The 16,376-nt window shown below is 35.8% G+C and overlaps 1 protein-coding gene across 13 annotated transcripts in view; it reads right to left on the minus strand.

Moving 5' to 3' along the window:
• Nucleotides 1-454: 454 nt before the first annotated feature.
• ROBO1 (roundabout guidance receptor 1) overlaps nucleotides 455-16,376 on the minus strand; it is a 1,105,499-nt gene continuing 1,089,577 nt past the window's right edge. For all 13 annotated transcript variants that reach the window (XM_034656904.1, XM_034656884.1, XM_034656901.1 and 10 more), the window contains 3 exons: nucleotides 9,230-9,538; nucleotides 3,432-3,628; nucleotides 455-2,126 (listed from right to left, as the gene is read on the minus strand). In XM_034656904.1, the coding sequence (XP_034512795.1) occupies nucleotides 2,112-2,126; nucleotides 3,432-3,628; nucleotides 9,230-9,538 (521 nt within the window). In that variant the 3' untranslated portion in view covers nucleotides 455-2,111. The remainder of the gene's footprint in view (nucleotides 2,127-3,431; nucleotides 3,629-9,229; nucleotides 9,539-16,376) is intronic.

Raw genomic sequence — 16,376 nt, forward strand, 5'->3', positions numbered from 1 at the left:
TATGATAGGTATAGAACTGTTAAAATTTCATATGAATTTGTAAACAAGAAAGCAGATAGTTACTAACAAATATTTTGGGTAATATAATTTTCTTTCTGATGGAACTTAAATGGTCCAAACTTTACAAATTAGATTTATCATACCTGAATCCTAACTATGTCAGAAATAGGTTACTTGAAATTCAGATACACACAAATAAACATTTTAGAGCTTCCTTAATATTAAAATGGTATTCTATGATCAAATGACTTCTAGGTTTTGATTGACCTTATATCTTTAATTTCCATGGAGTAAAATGAGAATTTTTCCTTCTAAGTAAATCCTGGTTGTTTAAAATTTTCACTCATCTGATAATATAGTGGTGAAATGTTAAGACAGCACAACTTTGTGATTAAATGGAATAAATCTGATCACACGATGAAAAAAAAAGAAATCAACACAAGAAAGAATGATGTATTTGAGAACATTTTTAATAAATAATGTGACAAAATTACTTTTCTGATTATTTGTTTTCAGTATGCAAAATTATGGCTAAAAATAAGAGGTTTCTTACATGAACATAATGAAAACATTAATCACATGGATTGTTCCCTTAGTACTGCATACCCTTTCTATGTAACTTTCAAATTATCTAAGTGAACACATTTAGTTTTTGGTGAACACCAGCTTTTTTTTTTGTGGTTCAGTTTTGTTTGGCTTTGTTTTCCAGGGGGGTCAGGCCTGATACCTGTGTATGAATTAATGTACATTTTTTTCCTCAAATAGCACCAATTATCAAGTCAATGAAATTCATATAACAACAAAAAAGGATCATAAAAACCTACAGTCAGAGGGCATCATTTGGCAATTCAAAGCACGTAATGCCTCTCTTTGAGCTTATAAGAAAATCTTATAAGTTTCAACATTGGCCACAACAAACTTAAACCTTTTTTTCTTTAAGTCCAGGAAAAGTAAGAACCATTGGGTTCATGGCCCACAATAAAGTACGCACATTACTTCACCATCTGTCATCATTCAAATATCCCAAATACAAACATAGAGCAAGAACAAAACAGGTTAAAAACATTTCTCAACATTTTTTTTAATAAGACAAAAAAGGTTAATAGTTACAATGGTTTACAAATAAAGTTTAGTGATTGTGCTTTTAAAACCAAAAAAAAAAAAAAGATTAAAAACAGTGCATTACAAAAACAAAAATCAAACTTCCTTAAGTGGCACTTCTGAAAGTTGAACTGACACTACCAGAAGAAATTTAGGCCAGTTAAGATAGGGATGTCCTTATTCAATTGGTCATTAAAAACATCCATTTGTTTGTAATATGCATTTATAATTGCATTTGATTGAAAAATAGAACAAGGTTTTTTGCTAGGCTTACTTATGACAATGACTAGACAACCAGAGATCCAACTGGCTTACCCCTACTTATCCAAAAGTATATTTCCAAGAAGAATATACTTCAATGATTGAAATGAAGACAAAATAAAGTACCACCAGGGGTTGCAAAGAGCATATATTTACAATGTTTCTACCCCATTCAAATTGATTTGTGGTTGTTCTGCATTTGTTATATTTTATTTTCTCCCAGCAGAGGGTGGTATGAAAGACTGATTTGAAAATTCATGTTAAAATGAAGTATGTTTTAATTTGCATTAGCAGTTGGTTATAGAAAGATTATATCTTGAGAGCCCTTGGCATGAGGTTGATTAATCAATTTTGTATCTTTGATCAAAACTTTGCTGAAAATTGGCTTGGTATATAAGCAGTGCAATGCCATATCTCAGGGGCAAAATGCAAAGGAACTGTGTCATTCTCTCTTGCTGGCTGATGACTGAAGCAAGAAGTCAAGTACTTCCCTTGCTGGAAGTAAGGTGTAACGGTTTGTTCCAACAGCGAGGGGAATAGGGACGTTCTTCATTAGGGATAAGGATCAAACAACAACAATAAAACTCCAATAAAATTTTTAAAAATGGTATTCCAATAAGAGGAATAAAAATGACAATTTTTACACTCTGATTGCACTGAACATTTTATCTGGCATCATGTGTCATCAGACACGAGGCATCTTGAGTGATAACTTTCACATTAGATCTCACAAGCCTCTCTGGTTGTCTTCAGCTTTCAGTTTCCTGTAAGAGAAAAGTGTTTGTTAAATTTGAAAATAAGGCTTAGAGTGCAGTTTTAGAATTTTGTTGATTTATATGTTTTCAACCTTACAGTTGGTATTTCTTCATTCATTCCCCGGCATATGTTAGAAAGTGCTCATGGCAACTCATTCATTTGTTGTTAGCTGGTTTTGATAGAAAACCCAATAGTTCTCTGTGTCTAACAAACTGTGTTCTTTGCGATGTCTGGGTATTGGGGTGTGTGGTGGAGGGGAGAGAGGGGCAGTATAAGGTGGGATTTCTCTACTCCCCCCAGCCCCAACTCAACATTGCAGTTCAAATTTTATTGGTTTTAAGTATTAGAGTTTTGTATGATGACTTTTTGTCCCCGAGAAAGGTTCTCTTACTTAAAAAAAAAAAAAACCCACAAATAAACAGAAGAACTTATAAAACAACTTCTCGTAACAACTGTAGGAAGAAAGTCTTCTTATTCCAAATGTCAAAATCAAAATGCTTTGGGTATTACACAGAACTCAATTAGACATCATTCCTTAAAATGTTTCATCTTCTAGTTTTAAAAGTTCAGTTTAACATTCATTTAACAATCTACTTGGGATTAAATATATTTGTAAGAAGAGAAGTTTGCCCTCAACTATTATTATTATTATTAAACTGGAGAAAACAGCGTCTTAGAAATAGGAGGTGGTTTTATGATGATATGATATGATATGATATGATATGATATACTGCCAATTCTATCTTGTATCATTATCTATAAATTACAACAAAGGAGTATCTATTTGACCCAAGAAATGCTCTCCTCCATCAGGGAAGGTTAGAGTCAAGGATCAGGTTCCCACTGTCAGAAGAAAGAAGGTGGAAGATATTTGTCAAATCAGTCAGATTAACCCCAGTGATTACTAGGGTGACCAATAACACAGGCTAAGCACCCTCATTCAAATCCCTATAACTCTGTCACCTTACTGGTTTTTATAACCTACTGTAATACAATACTATGCAATATGTATCTTACCTGGATAAATAGTTCTTATTTCCTAACAACATGTTTGCCATATAAATTTCTTACCTGGATATCTGCAGATGAATATTTCCTCTAGATCTAAAAAGAAACTGTTATCATCATTTACAACTTTGGAACACATTTCAAAAAAATCACCAAATTCACAGACTTTCAGTCTCTGACATCATTAACATCGGGGTTTGTGGTAAAACAGTAACATTTCTGTGGACTGATAAATATTTCTGACTTGGAGGCTGATAAAACAACCAATATAATGCTGAGAAACTTGGAAAAAAAGTTATAGATACCTCTAATTCTTCATTATTATCTTCTCCTCTTTCATATCCTCCAAGAACTTGCATTTCTGCAATATTTCTTCGACCTACATTTCCTTGTTCTCTTTGTCTGCTTCCTGATCCTCTTGACGACATTGAGCTTGAAGAACTAGGATCTCTGGGATTATTTGATGTCGGAAAAGTAGGTCTACAGTAAGGCAGAATATCCTCTGTGTAATGAAATATAGTAAGTGCATATGAACACCATTCTACATTTTCATTGCATAACGTAACATCACTTATGTCTGTAGCTCTGAATGCGGAAGCATCAATGTTTTTGAGGAATAAGTGCGGACATTTTATAACAATAATTAAAAAGACAGCTCTGTCCTGAAAAACAAAATAACAAGCCTTGTTGTCTTTCCTGGTAGCGGTTGGCATTCGAGTTGATTTTGCTCACAAGCTCTTGTCCACCTCAAACTCACTTGGGACCAACATCATTAAAAGAGGTAAACCAAACCTGGAGTCAGACTTAGCTTCCAGTTCTCTCCTTCACTATGTGATCTCCAATTATTTTAGGCTTTAGTTTCCACTTTTCTAAACAAGCATTAATAGTATCTACACCCAGAAGAGCTCCTAGTATTGATGTAAAAACAGAGGGGATAGTGAAATCTCTATGCAAACTATGAAGGATTATTTCAAGGCATTGAAAGAAACAAAGCTGTTTCTTCAAACTACCAAAACAAAACCAAGCCCAGGTTCACTTTCCAGACACCAGGACGTCAACCTCCATTTCAATATATTTACATTGTGGAGCCCTGAAGGCTGCCATCACTGCTGGCTCAAAACATAAAGCCACTCTAATTAAATGCCATCTCCTGGGTTTCTATCTCTATACGCTTTTAATTTGGTGCTGCTTATACTGATGTGTCCTCCAGCTGCTCACATCTCTCCAAAGCCTGTCCACTCTACCCTTTGGACACCAAACACATGAAAAACCAACTCTCCTACATGGATTTTTTGCTTCCTGCAAATGCTTCCTCTAATGTCCACACTGCCTGAATGAAATCTGATTTCCCCTGAGGTTTCCACTGAACTTCTCACCAGTAGAATGAGGAAGGCTTGCCTCTAGCCCAATGGCACCAGTTCTAAGTCAATTCCCCCCGCCCTTTGCACAAAACATTCTCTTCCTGGGAGGGCCAACCCAATCTGTCTATGTCACCTGTTTAGTCTTCCTTGATGGCACCTTTCTCCTTCCATTCTACTCATTACAATTTCCACCCCTCAACCAGATTCAGACTCACTAGGGTCTCATAGTCCACGAAGACCACTGTTCCTGCACCTTTGCTTCACAGCATTGGGAATCCTGTGACCATCATCTTCTGTCCCTGTTCCACCAATCTTTTTCTCTCCATTGACTTTAGTTTTTGTCAGACTACAATATAAAATCTCTCTCTTGCTCAAAACTTTCCCCTTAAGCCTGTGCTTTACATAAATGAGTAACTTCTTCCTGTCCTTACAGCTCAGCAAAGCTTCCTAAAGCAATTTAGACTCAATACTAGTAGACACAACTCCCATTTACTCTGAATCCCACAGAAATCTATCCATGACCACATTACTACAATGAAAGAGAAAATCCATTGTTGACTTTGATAATGCTAATTGTGTTTCAGCCCTTATGTCTCTGGACCTGTCACTGCCCTTCATCTGGAAACCACCATCAGTTTAACATCACTATTCACAGCTTCTAGTTCTCCTCCTTCCTGGCCAGTCTCCTGTGGGCTCTTCTTAATACAGTGCATCTTACATGTTGCAGGTTTCAGCACTTAGCCTAGTGGATATATACATTCTTTTTCCTGCTAACCTTGGGTAATTTCATCCATTCTTACAGACTGTAACCTCTTCTAGATTAAAACTGTCATGGGGGCAGGTATTTTTCTGTGTTTTGATATACTCTCGATCTGGCATATTGTTTTGAGTGAATGAACGAGTAATTTAATTAATATTTTATCATGATAAATCATTAATTTATATTTGCAACTCCTGATCTATGGTGAATACTTCCTCTTAAGTATCCCTCAAACTCAATATGTCAAACATTGACTTCATCATGTCCACTCTTTTCTTTCCTCTCTGTATTCCCTAATATAGTTAATGAAAACATTAATCATTAAGACAATAAAGATAGAAACCAAATTATTTTAGAGTCTCCCCTCCCTTCCAACAATTTTCCAGTACTCCTTAAATGTACTTTTTCCACACATTCAAATATACACAGGTGAGCCTGATTTTTAACACTAAAAAATGTTAAATTTTGAATTTTCCCACTCAGTCATCTCCTCTCCTATGGCCTGGTTTGTATTCTCCACATCTCTTGTCCAGGGGTTGTAAATATCTACTAATACATCCCTGCCTTGAGTCACTACTTTCTAAACCATATTCACTCAGCCACCTTCCTATAGTAACTACGGGCACTTAATGACTTAATCTCACATTCATCTCAAGAGCTTCCCCTTTGACCACCTTTACTATCTAGTAACACTGAATTTCTTCTTTTTTTTTTTAATTTTTTTTTTAAAGATTTTTAAAATTTATTTATGAGATAGAGATAGCCAGCGAGAGAGAGGGAACACAAGCAGGGAGAGTGGGAGAGGAAGAAGCAGGCTCACATCAGAGGAGCCTGATGTGGGGCTCGATCCCATAACGCCAGGATCACGCCCTGAGCCGAAGGCAGACGCTCAACCGCTGTGCCACCCAGGCGCCCCAACACTGAATTTCTTATAATCTTCTCAATGTACCTCAGAGCTTTTCATGATGAGTTTCTCTGGCAGAATAACCTATCCACTTTTCTTATGCAAGTTAAATTTCACCCAACCTGAACACTCAGCTTACGTGTCATTTCCACCAGGAAAGATCAAGAAGTCTTTCTTTACCTTACATATCCCACAAGACTGGGCTAAGTGTCTCTTCTTTGGACTCTCAAGAATGGCATCATAAACATTATACTATATTACTACATTTATACTAAATATGAATATATCTATGAGTCTATAGATTACCTATCTCTGTCTCTGACTATAAGCTTCTTGAGGTCAAGGTTCACGTTTACACATAAATCTCAGGACCAGTACAATGTTTTATAACACAGTGGATGTTTGATATATGTAGAAATAAATTGAACTAATTGAGGTAAATGTCAGCAAAAAGATCAGTCATTCAAGTCTAGAAGACCACTCTCTTTAATTAAAAATGACCATTCATTACACATGGAAATCAGGGTGCCTCTTTCATTTTAAATAATGTCAACTGAATTATGAAGGTAAAAATTATAGCAATGCATAGAAATGATCACTTAATGACACATATACATAGGGTTATGGTTCAAATAAGAATTTGGGAAAGCAAGACCTATAAAATAATAATCTGGTCAGTGTATCTCAGTGCTTTCCATGAAATAGGGTTCCTCATTTCTAGATTAATGGTTCCAGTGATAGTTCTTTAGTTAGAAATATTTTTATAACACAAAGGACAACTTATTAAATCTCTAATGATTGATATAATAATTTCATCACTTTGTTCTAATTCTACATACACCAGGATCTTTCCAGGTTTGCAAAATCTTCTCCTGAGGAATCCCTTGTAGCAGCAAATTGGTCTATACTTTCAGGCCACATATAAACTTCGTGTTTTATGTCATGACATTATATTTATAAATCACTACTGGGAGTACAGTATGGGTCAAAAGTTCAGAGCTAGATCACCTTTTACTTAACTGATAAAAACTAGGCTAAGTTTTTCAAATTTTGGATTGTGGTGATAACACCAAGTACTTTGCGGTCACATAATAGAGGCATCTGCCCGAAAGCTACTTTTACTTACCACTTTATGGCTGGGTCCATGCCTAGATTAGGAGTTCAGGCTTCCTGTCACAGACCAGAGTGAAATTGACTCCCATTTTGAAAGAAAGTTGCTAATGACCAGGAGCTCATAATAAACATAACAAGAGACTGATGTCTAATCTTACTGCAATACATCTATTAAAATACAGTAGTAGTTGAAGTGTCCCCTACAGGCTTCTAAGATTCCTTTCCCTAACACTCTTTTCAGACTCTTTCATCAACCTTCCCCTTTTTTGTATTTCTTTCTCCTAAATGGTTTCTCCTCCTTCATCTATAATAATCCTTTAACTAAAGCATTTCCACAAATTCTGCCTTCCTGGCAAACTCATTTCCAACCTCTCCTCTTCCCAACCTTCTGAAAAGAGCTCATCACTTCCATTATACAATTTCCATTTACTTTACAACCCCCAACAGTCTGGCTTCTATTCTGACTACAGTACTAAAAACAATTCTATTGAATACCACCCACAAATAACATATTGCAAAATCCTCTTGTGTTCTTCCTCCAGCCCCCACCTCCTGTTGACACCCAACTTTTACTTCTGGGTGGCATTTTAGACTTCTTTCTATCTTAAAATTTCCTCCACCATTCTTTCTAGGATACTATTCTCTCTGGCTTGGAGATCTTGATTATTTTATATCTCTTGGTAGATCCATTTCAGTTTCCATTGTAGAAAGTGATTCTTGTGCCTACCCTTTGAATATAATCACTGCTGATGATTGGTGTGTTGAAGCTGGCTCACATGTTCTCAGAAGAAGAACAGTACCCAAGTCTTCCCAACTCCATATTTACTGACTTCGTATTAGTAGCTTGAAACCAGTCATCTTGGAAATAACTACCCAATAGAAGTGAGTAAATGGCCACAAATTAGGGTTTTGCTTTGGTTTCCTCCCAGAGAATTGATTGTTCAACAGTAACCAGTGTATCACTGCTGATAATTTAGCCTTTGTAATTCATACAATTTTCCCCTCTGTGTTGCTGTTTCTAAAACCTACTCTCTACTCACAACCTTTCTCCTGATCTTTAAACTTAGTTTTCTAAAGTCTTACTGATTTTCTTTGTACCTGTGCTCTTATCAGTACCTTAATCCACTCAGAATTGAAATTCTTTTCCCTAAGATATCTTTTCTGTTTTTGTTTTTGTTTTTTTCTACATTGGTTAGCACAATTAGGTTCCACTAGCCAACAGGGTCATCTAATTAACATTTGAGTAACTTTTGGTTTACTCCATAATTTCATTCTACTTTCCTACTTTCAATTATTAACCACTGGTTCTATCTTCGAAATGCCAACGTAGGCTGTTTTCTCCTTTTTTCCACACAACTATTTTAATTCAGTGTTTTCATAGCTTATACCTAGCTATTTTACAATGATCTGATATCTTCATCTACCCAAGTTCAAGGTCTCCTCCTTCACTATAGAGTGCTGCCAGTTATTTTCCTACAATTCTGATTCTGCCATTTCTTGCTCAAAATTCTTTGCTGGCTCACCACCGCCTACATCATAAATCCCACACTCTAGATCATATTCCCAGCCTTCCCAGTCTGGCCCAACCACCTTTCTAGTTTTATCTTTCACTGTTTGTGTCTGGCCAAACTAGAAATCAATGTTCACCAAACATTTGCTTTTACACTCACACATTTTTTCTCCACCTACTTCCTTTACCTGTTATCCCCTTCTCTCTGTTTAACCTGTTGGAATCATGTTTTCCTTTAAAACCCAACTCAACTGGCACCTGTCCAAGGAAGTCTTATATAATGTTATGTATTTAATTTAATTATATTAAAATTATTTGAGTACATGCTTGTCTCCTCCATTAGAGAGTAAATTTCTAAATTGTACCACTTTTCATAAGGCCTAAGAGAACCTAACATTGCAACTTGCAAACATATGTTCAATCTGTATTTATTAGCTGTTTGAATAAACTAGTACCTTGGATGAGGTGAGTCTTTGCTGGTGGAAGGTCTCGTTTTGCTGCCTTGTTTCCTCGTCCTTTCCCATCATTTTGCTGTTCCTGTGCTTCTCTCGTATCACCCGGATTGGTTCTCATATCAGTAACTTGTCTTCCATCCAATACTTCTCTCCCCTTGTAACTGCCTACTTTTCTATCTGATGATCTGTCTGTTCTTGCTTCTATAGAAGGGAGTTTTGGCACCATTACAGGTCGCACCTCCAGCTGTGCCTTGGATTGGACAGTGGGTGACTTTATAGCAGGTGGTGGCACCGGAGGGGGTGGAAGATCTAGAAAGAAATATTGAAAATATGTCATTTATAAAATTGTTAAATATTAGTATTAGCATTGGAGTCACATTCAGTTGTGAGATAATATATCTTAAATGAACTGGAACAATTGAAGGCATCCAAGGAACAAGAAGATGAACAATTTCAACATATTCTCATTGTCATATGGCAGAAAAATATTGAATCATAGAACTGTGACTTAAAGATTATCTACTCTTGGGGTAGCTAATATGGCATATATGCTATAACTTTCTCTCCCCTGATCATAACAGACCTTCCTAATTGATTTCAGAATAATGTTGCTGGTCCCAGATGCATACTCTTACTCTTCAAGCAACCACTTCAAATTGATTGAGGTTGGCACTTGAGTTGAGACCTATTTGCCATCTCTAATATAGCCTAAATCCCTTCTTGTTCTGTAAGAAGGGAAACTCAAACACACAGACCTTAAGTTATTTTTCAGTCTCAAATCTAGATATGATCAGAACCAGGACCAATGTCCTTAGACTCTTAACTTCTGGTTCAGTATTCTTTATACTATTTCATTGTATTTTGTGTTAATAATTTCCCATCCATTGATGGGATCTCTGTGCTCTGTATCTGCACCCAGAGGTTTTAAACCAGATAATCTCTGGCATAAATATAAGTTAATGTTATCTATGTATCTTTCATTATACATTATATATATGTTAATGTATATCTATATTATATATATATATATAACTGGACATTATATATAATTCAACTTCTTATAGACATATTTAAGGATAAAAGTAGGTAAAAATTTGATATCTAAAAAATTTATTTTAAGGGGTGCTATCCTTGACTCCTATGTACATTCCAGGGAGCAGAAATAGATATCCTAATAATAGTTTGTAACTTAGTAGAAGAATATGAAGAGATTTTAGCTTCAGGTTGTTTTGCTTTTAGTATGGAGGATGAATTAAAAGAAAAGGCTTGAATCCAGGAGGGCAAGAAGTTATTGTTATAGCTCAGATAAGTAATGATAGGGGATGGAATTGTATTGGTGGCTGTTCAGATGAGGAGATGTATTTGAGGAAAGAAGGAGGGAGGGAAGAAAAATCAATTTTTATTTAATGATTAATGGAATATAGTAGAGGAAAGAAAGGAGTCTAAGATGACTTTTAGGAATTTTGGTGACCAGGTGGATGAGAGAAACTTCACTGAAGATAAGGAAGGAGGGGATGAGGAAGACATGGATGGGCTGCAGAGGAAGAGTGTGAATTCAGTCTTAGAAAAGTGAGTAGGAGGCACCTTTGACGTACCCAGACAGAGATGTCTAACAGGTTTTTTACATAAAATCTGAGTTTCAAGAGAGTTCAAGAACCAAGAGATACAGAGATTTGGGAATTATCAGCACATTTTTTTCAGCCATGACTTCAAAAATGGTAATGTTTTCATATTTGGAGAGCAGTATCTAGGTGATAGAATAAATCAACTGAAAAGCATTTATAAAACATGTATTAAATGCTTAGTATTAAAAAATTAACACTTTCAACAACAAAAAAAACATTTACATGCTAAAAATAAATCAAAAGTATGTAAGAACTTGAAAGTACTACCCCTCATACCTTTCCATCTCCATTTCCAATCCTCAATATTAATAATGTGGAGGTCATCAGTTTGAATACTTTTCTATAGATCATTCCAGAAATGATTTATACACAGAAATCAGGCCTACCGAATTGCATAATTCTTGGGATCTGCTTTTTTTTGAGAAGTTTGTATAATGCTCTCTTGAATGAATAATCATTATTTATTTAGCCAATCTTTACAGAGGAATATTTAGGTTGTTTCTATATAGTCCGCTATTACTGACAATGTTTCCACTATCATTTAATATACCAGCATAAGAAATTCTTGAATATTAAAATTATGACTTAGGAATTATTTTTTTAAGGTTTTATTTATTTATTTCAGAGAGCGAGTGTGAAAGAGTAGGGGAGGGGCCAAGGGAGAGGGAGTCTGAAGCAGACTTTGCACTCAGCACAGAGCTGGATGTGGGGCTCCATAACACCACCTCAGGATCACAACCTGAGTCGAAACCAAGAGTTCGATGCCCAACCAACTGAGCCACCCAGGAGCTACATGCCTTCGAAATTCTTAATATAATAGCAAATTAGGGGTTCTAGGAAACATCGGTTTTAATCTAGTGTTTTCATGCTTATATACTTTTTAAAAATAATCATTTTTAAAAATATTTTATCTATTTATTTGAGAGACAGTGAGAGCAAGAGAGATCACAGAGGGAGAGGCAGAGGGAGAAGCACACTCACCGCTGAGCAGAGAGCCCAATGGCAGGCTCAATCCCAGGACCCTGAGATCATGACCTGAGCCGAAGGTGGACATTTAACTGACTGAGCCACCCAGGCACCCCAAGAATTAATTAGTTTTGTCCTATAAATAGGTGTAAGTCTTTTTTAAACTAATGTTCATTTGACATTATGTGCTAAAACTAAGGCATTAGAATTCATTGTATTGGTCTTTGAAAGCAGACAGCCTGAGGTTCTATCTTCTTACCAGCTATTTTACTTAGGACTCCATTATTAAAAGTGGTCCAACTTTTACTTGCATTTATTGTTGTTGTTCATTCTCATGGCTCATCATGTTCTAATTTCATATAAACAGCCTCTTAACATTACCTAAAATGATGACCAAAGTACAGCCAATGGCATTAATTTTCTCCTTATTTTACGAAATCAAAAAAAAATTTTTTTTTTTTTTTTTTTTTTTTTTTTTTCNTTTTTTTTGCCTGACAACATATATTACCATTGTCACTGTGCCTGGTTTTCCTCTTTACTACTTTAATAGGTTTAAAAAAAAAACCAATACTTTAAAAAAAAGGTACTATCATGAGAGTCCTCCCTCCTCTGCTACTTGTTTATTAAAAATAACCAAAAAGAGATAGTTAAAAAACAGACCATACTGAGTGGCTTAAAGCCAAGTGACCCACGAAAGAGCAGTTCTAAGTTCAGACTGAGCCTGGGACTGGCAATGAAAGGAGAAAAATCTAATTCAGAACATACCTGGCAGCAGATGGAGTGAGCGCCTGCAGGCTCATTTCCGCACTATCTCCTTGCTATAGACATCAACCCCAAATTGCAAACACAGATTATCAGACAGGCAGAAAGTAACTGCCACTATCAACAAATCATAAAATGTCTGGGTTCATCAGATTACCAAAGCTGATGATTACCACTATTACAAGAGCATACAAAATCTTGGGAATATGTGACTCTCAAGACAAAATCTTTTTCCAGATGCTCTATAACACAGGTAGAAAACAAGAAAAGAACCCAGCAGTAATTTTAAGAGTTCTAACTTCCTGTATATAATTGCTTCTGTATCTAGTTGACCATGAGAGGCAAATGCTTGTAGGTTTTATTTCTCACCCAAATAGGTTACCAAATAGTTTTCTTAGGTGTTATAAAATAATTACTGAGTCAAAGCAGGGATCACTATAGTATGAACAATTCTGTATTTCACATAGTGATAAATAATACTTTCACCCAGTACATACCAACCATAGCTCAAATTGGATTTAACAAATAGGATCATGGACCTGTTTTACATATATGTACAGACAATTTATATAATCATATAAACATCATTCTTTATACAATGCTTTCCAAATACCAGTATAACGTATATAAAGTAAAATGTCAGAGCACGTGCATGCAGACAATTCAGCCAGCATTAACTCACTATGGAGATCCAGCACTCTATTTACTTAGCTGCTTAAAGTCCCAAGACCTTGTAATTAATGATAAATCAAGTCAAAATAACATCATTCCAAAGAGGCTGGTGAATTTATAATTTATGAAAAGTAGGGCTGGAGAAATAATGTAGATTTGGTTTTTAAATCAAGTATGTAAATGTATCGAAAGGGTTGAAAAGAGGGGGTGGGAAGAATCTATTAGAAGGTCCTAGAAATGCACTTATGCTTGGCTTTAACTCGCTAAGACTCTGATTAATGAATATTCATATATTTTAATCCTACCCTTCAACTGGGCTAAACTTGTAAGCGGCAAATACGAGATAAATAAACAGATTCTGCCTGTCATGGTGTATACAGTACTCCACTGTGCACTGAGTACTCCCTGGGTCTCTCTGAGGCCTAGGATTTACCCACAGAATAAGATATGGTCACAATGCCACGGATCAGGTGCTCGAGGGCTGTTATGGGCTGAACTGTGTCCCCTCAAAGTTCACATGTTAAAGTCCTAACCCCCTGTACCTCAGAAAGAGATGGTATTTGGATACAAGGTCTTTGAAGAGGTAATTAAGGTAAAATAAGTCCTTGGGGTGGGCCTTAATCCAATCTACCTGGTTTCCTTAGAGGAAGAGGAGATTAGGACACACACATAGATGGAAGAAGGATTGAGTAAATACACGAGGAGATGACTGCCATCTACAAGCCAACAAGAGACGACTCAGAAGAAACCAAGCCTGCCAACACTTTGATCTTGGACTTCTAGCCTCCAGAGCTGTGAGAAGATAAATTTCTGTCATTTAAGCCACCTGGTTTATAGCACTTTGTTACGTCAGCCCTAGAGAATGAATACAGCTGCTGACTAACAAGGATCGTCAGACACAACCACTGTTTAGCCTTCTTTATATCGTTTACAAAAGTTCTATGAAGCAAATACAGAAGTCAAACAAAATTTACAAACTAAAGACACTGCAAACTCAAGACTGATACTATATTCTGAAATTAGTTCACAAAGGAAGTCTACTGATAATAATCAAACTCATCCATCATAGTTAACATTTTAATCATTAAAAAGCAAAAATTAAAAAAACCCTCCATGTCTTACTACTATGTTTAATTCACATTTTAACAATTGACAGCTCTTTAAATTCATTCTTTTCCCCTCTTCTTTCTCTTTCTTAATAAATTGTACAAATTGTGTCTGCCACTGAGTTTCTTTATGAAATGGTCTAGGAATTTTTTTTTTCGAAAAATGCAGTATAGTATTTTGAGAAAACGATTTCTGACAAAATGACCCAGTGTTCCCATGTCATAATCACTGCTGGCAAGAGTATATGCATTTCTCTTATTTGATGCATGAAGAAGTATTTGCATTTACTTGATTTTACTTCCTCAATATGCATTGCCAGATATGTAAAAAATGACACGTATTTTGGTATTTTTTCTTTATCAAATCAGAAAGTGTCCAGAATTAAACTCAAGACTTTTTAGTACAATAAGCATAACTAAAAGACAGATGGTTATCAAAATGCTGAAAGGAAGTTAAAGCTAAAATTTTAAAAATAAATTTAGTCATATTTCCATTTTGTCTATTTTTATGACTTCAAGGAAATAATTATTGACTTCCACATTACTTTATATCCAATGACAATTCTGCATAATCCCTTTTGTGAAATAAACAATGAAAAATCCAAATAATATTTCAAATTAACTTTTTGGCTTTACTTATTTCGATATATTTCTTTGGTATTTCTAAAATTAACGTTAAAAGCAAATCTCAGTGTTTCATCATTCGGTTTCATAGTTACTCTGCAAGGATTAGTTAGAATTTATATTTAATTATTAAATACATTGAAAAAAGGACTGCAGAATGTGGTACAATAAATAGAGATCACATATTTCAAGCACAGCACAATTTAGAGCTGTGATATCATGTCCTTTAACTTGGCATGTGTACATTATTTAAAGCATTTTCAAAAAGCATCCCTCAGTGCTAGAAGTCCTCCGAAACAAGTATAAATAAGAGTTGGAAAAGGCTACACAAAGCTTTAGGCCAGATTTTCTCCCTTATGTATTCAACTTAGATGTTTTTATATCCAGGTTTGCTATTTGACCAGTTTTTCGGTGAGGCGCACTCTTCTCTAGATAATAAAAACTGATAGGACAGCTATAACACTCATAAAATGCCATTACAGGGGTCCCATAAATGTAAAACTGCTGGTCGAGTTTGGGGGATTTACACCTAGTGTTTGTCCCTTCACAGAGGCAAACATGCACAAAGCCACCGTAATAACCCCTCAAAATCAGATAATATTCTGACAGCTCAGTTTCACTGACAAAAGAGTCCTGGGAGGAAGCCAGGAGGCCCAGGTGCGCTGTGTCATGCCAGTATTTAATGTAGTCTAATATCAGATAGATGTGAGTGAGAGAAAATACTCTGAATAAAGTACAGATAATAGCATGGACAGCCACTCATTGCAAAATTACTTGTGCTCATCCTGCTGTGAGCTTTGTATTAAATTTTTCTGTCAAGTGGCAGGAATCACAGGGAGGAGTGCCTCAGAAAACCCTCCTTGCAACCTTGGATAAGGATCTATAATATTAGGCTTTCATATGATAATGGCAAATGATGCCCTTTTTGAAAAATTGCTGACTGGTAATGAAAGTCCTAATCAGATTGTGGTTGGAGAGGACCAGGAGGTGGGGGACAGTGTCTGTGACACCCTTCTTCCCCGACCCCGTTAGCAAATTTAGCAAACCTGACAAGATGGGTGAGTCTGAGAGAATTTATCTTACGTGAATTTCCAACGAAGCCCTTGGGGTTGTTTATAAAACGAGAAGGTGGAGGTTTAATAAATGCTGGGCCACCTGAGGCACTTTCATTAAAGGCTTTCTCTAGACAACATCACAATGTTTGCATTATTCTCCTGGGCTCCCTTGAGAATACAAGCGTTACCTCTTCAGTGAGAGTCGATATTGTATGTGAAGGCATGAGGGAAGACGATTCGATTTGCCTTTTGGTGCACAAAATAACTGTAACATCACCATAGTTAGAATTAATATTCAGAAAAGTTTATCGTCTTCTATTTGAATGCAAAATTCCAA

This window comes from Ailuropoda melanoleuca, chromosome 1 (genome assembly GCF_002007445.2).
Source record: "Ailuropoda melanoleuca isolate Jingjing chromosome 1, ASM200744v2, whole genome shotgun sequence".
NCBI lineage: Eukaryota > Metazoa > Chordata > Mammalia > Carnivora > Ursidae > Ailuropoda > Ailuropoda melanoleuca.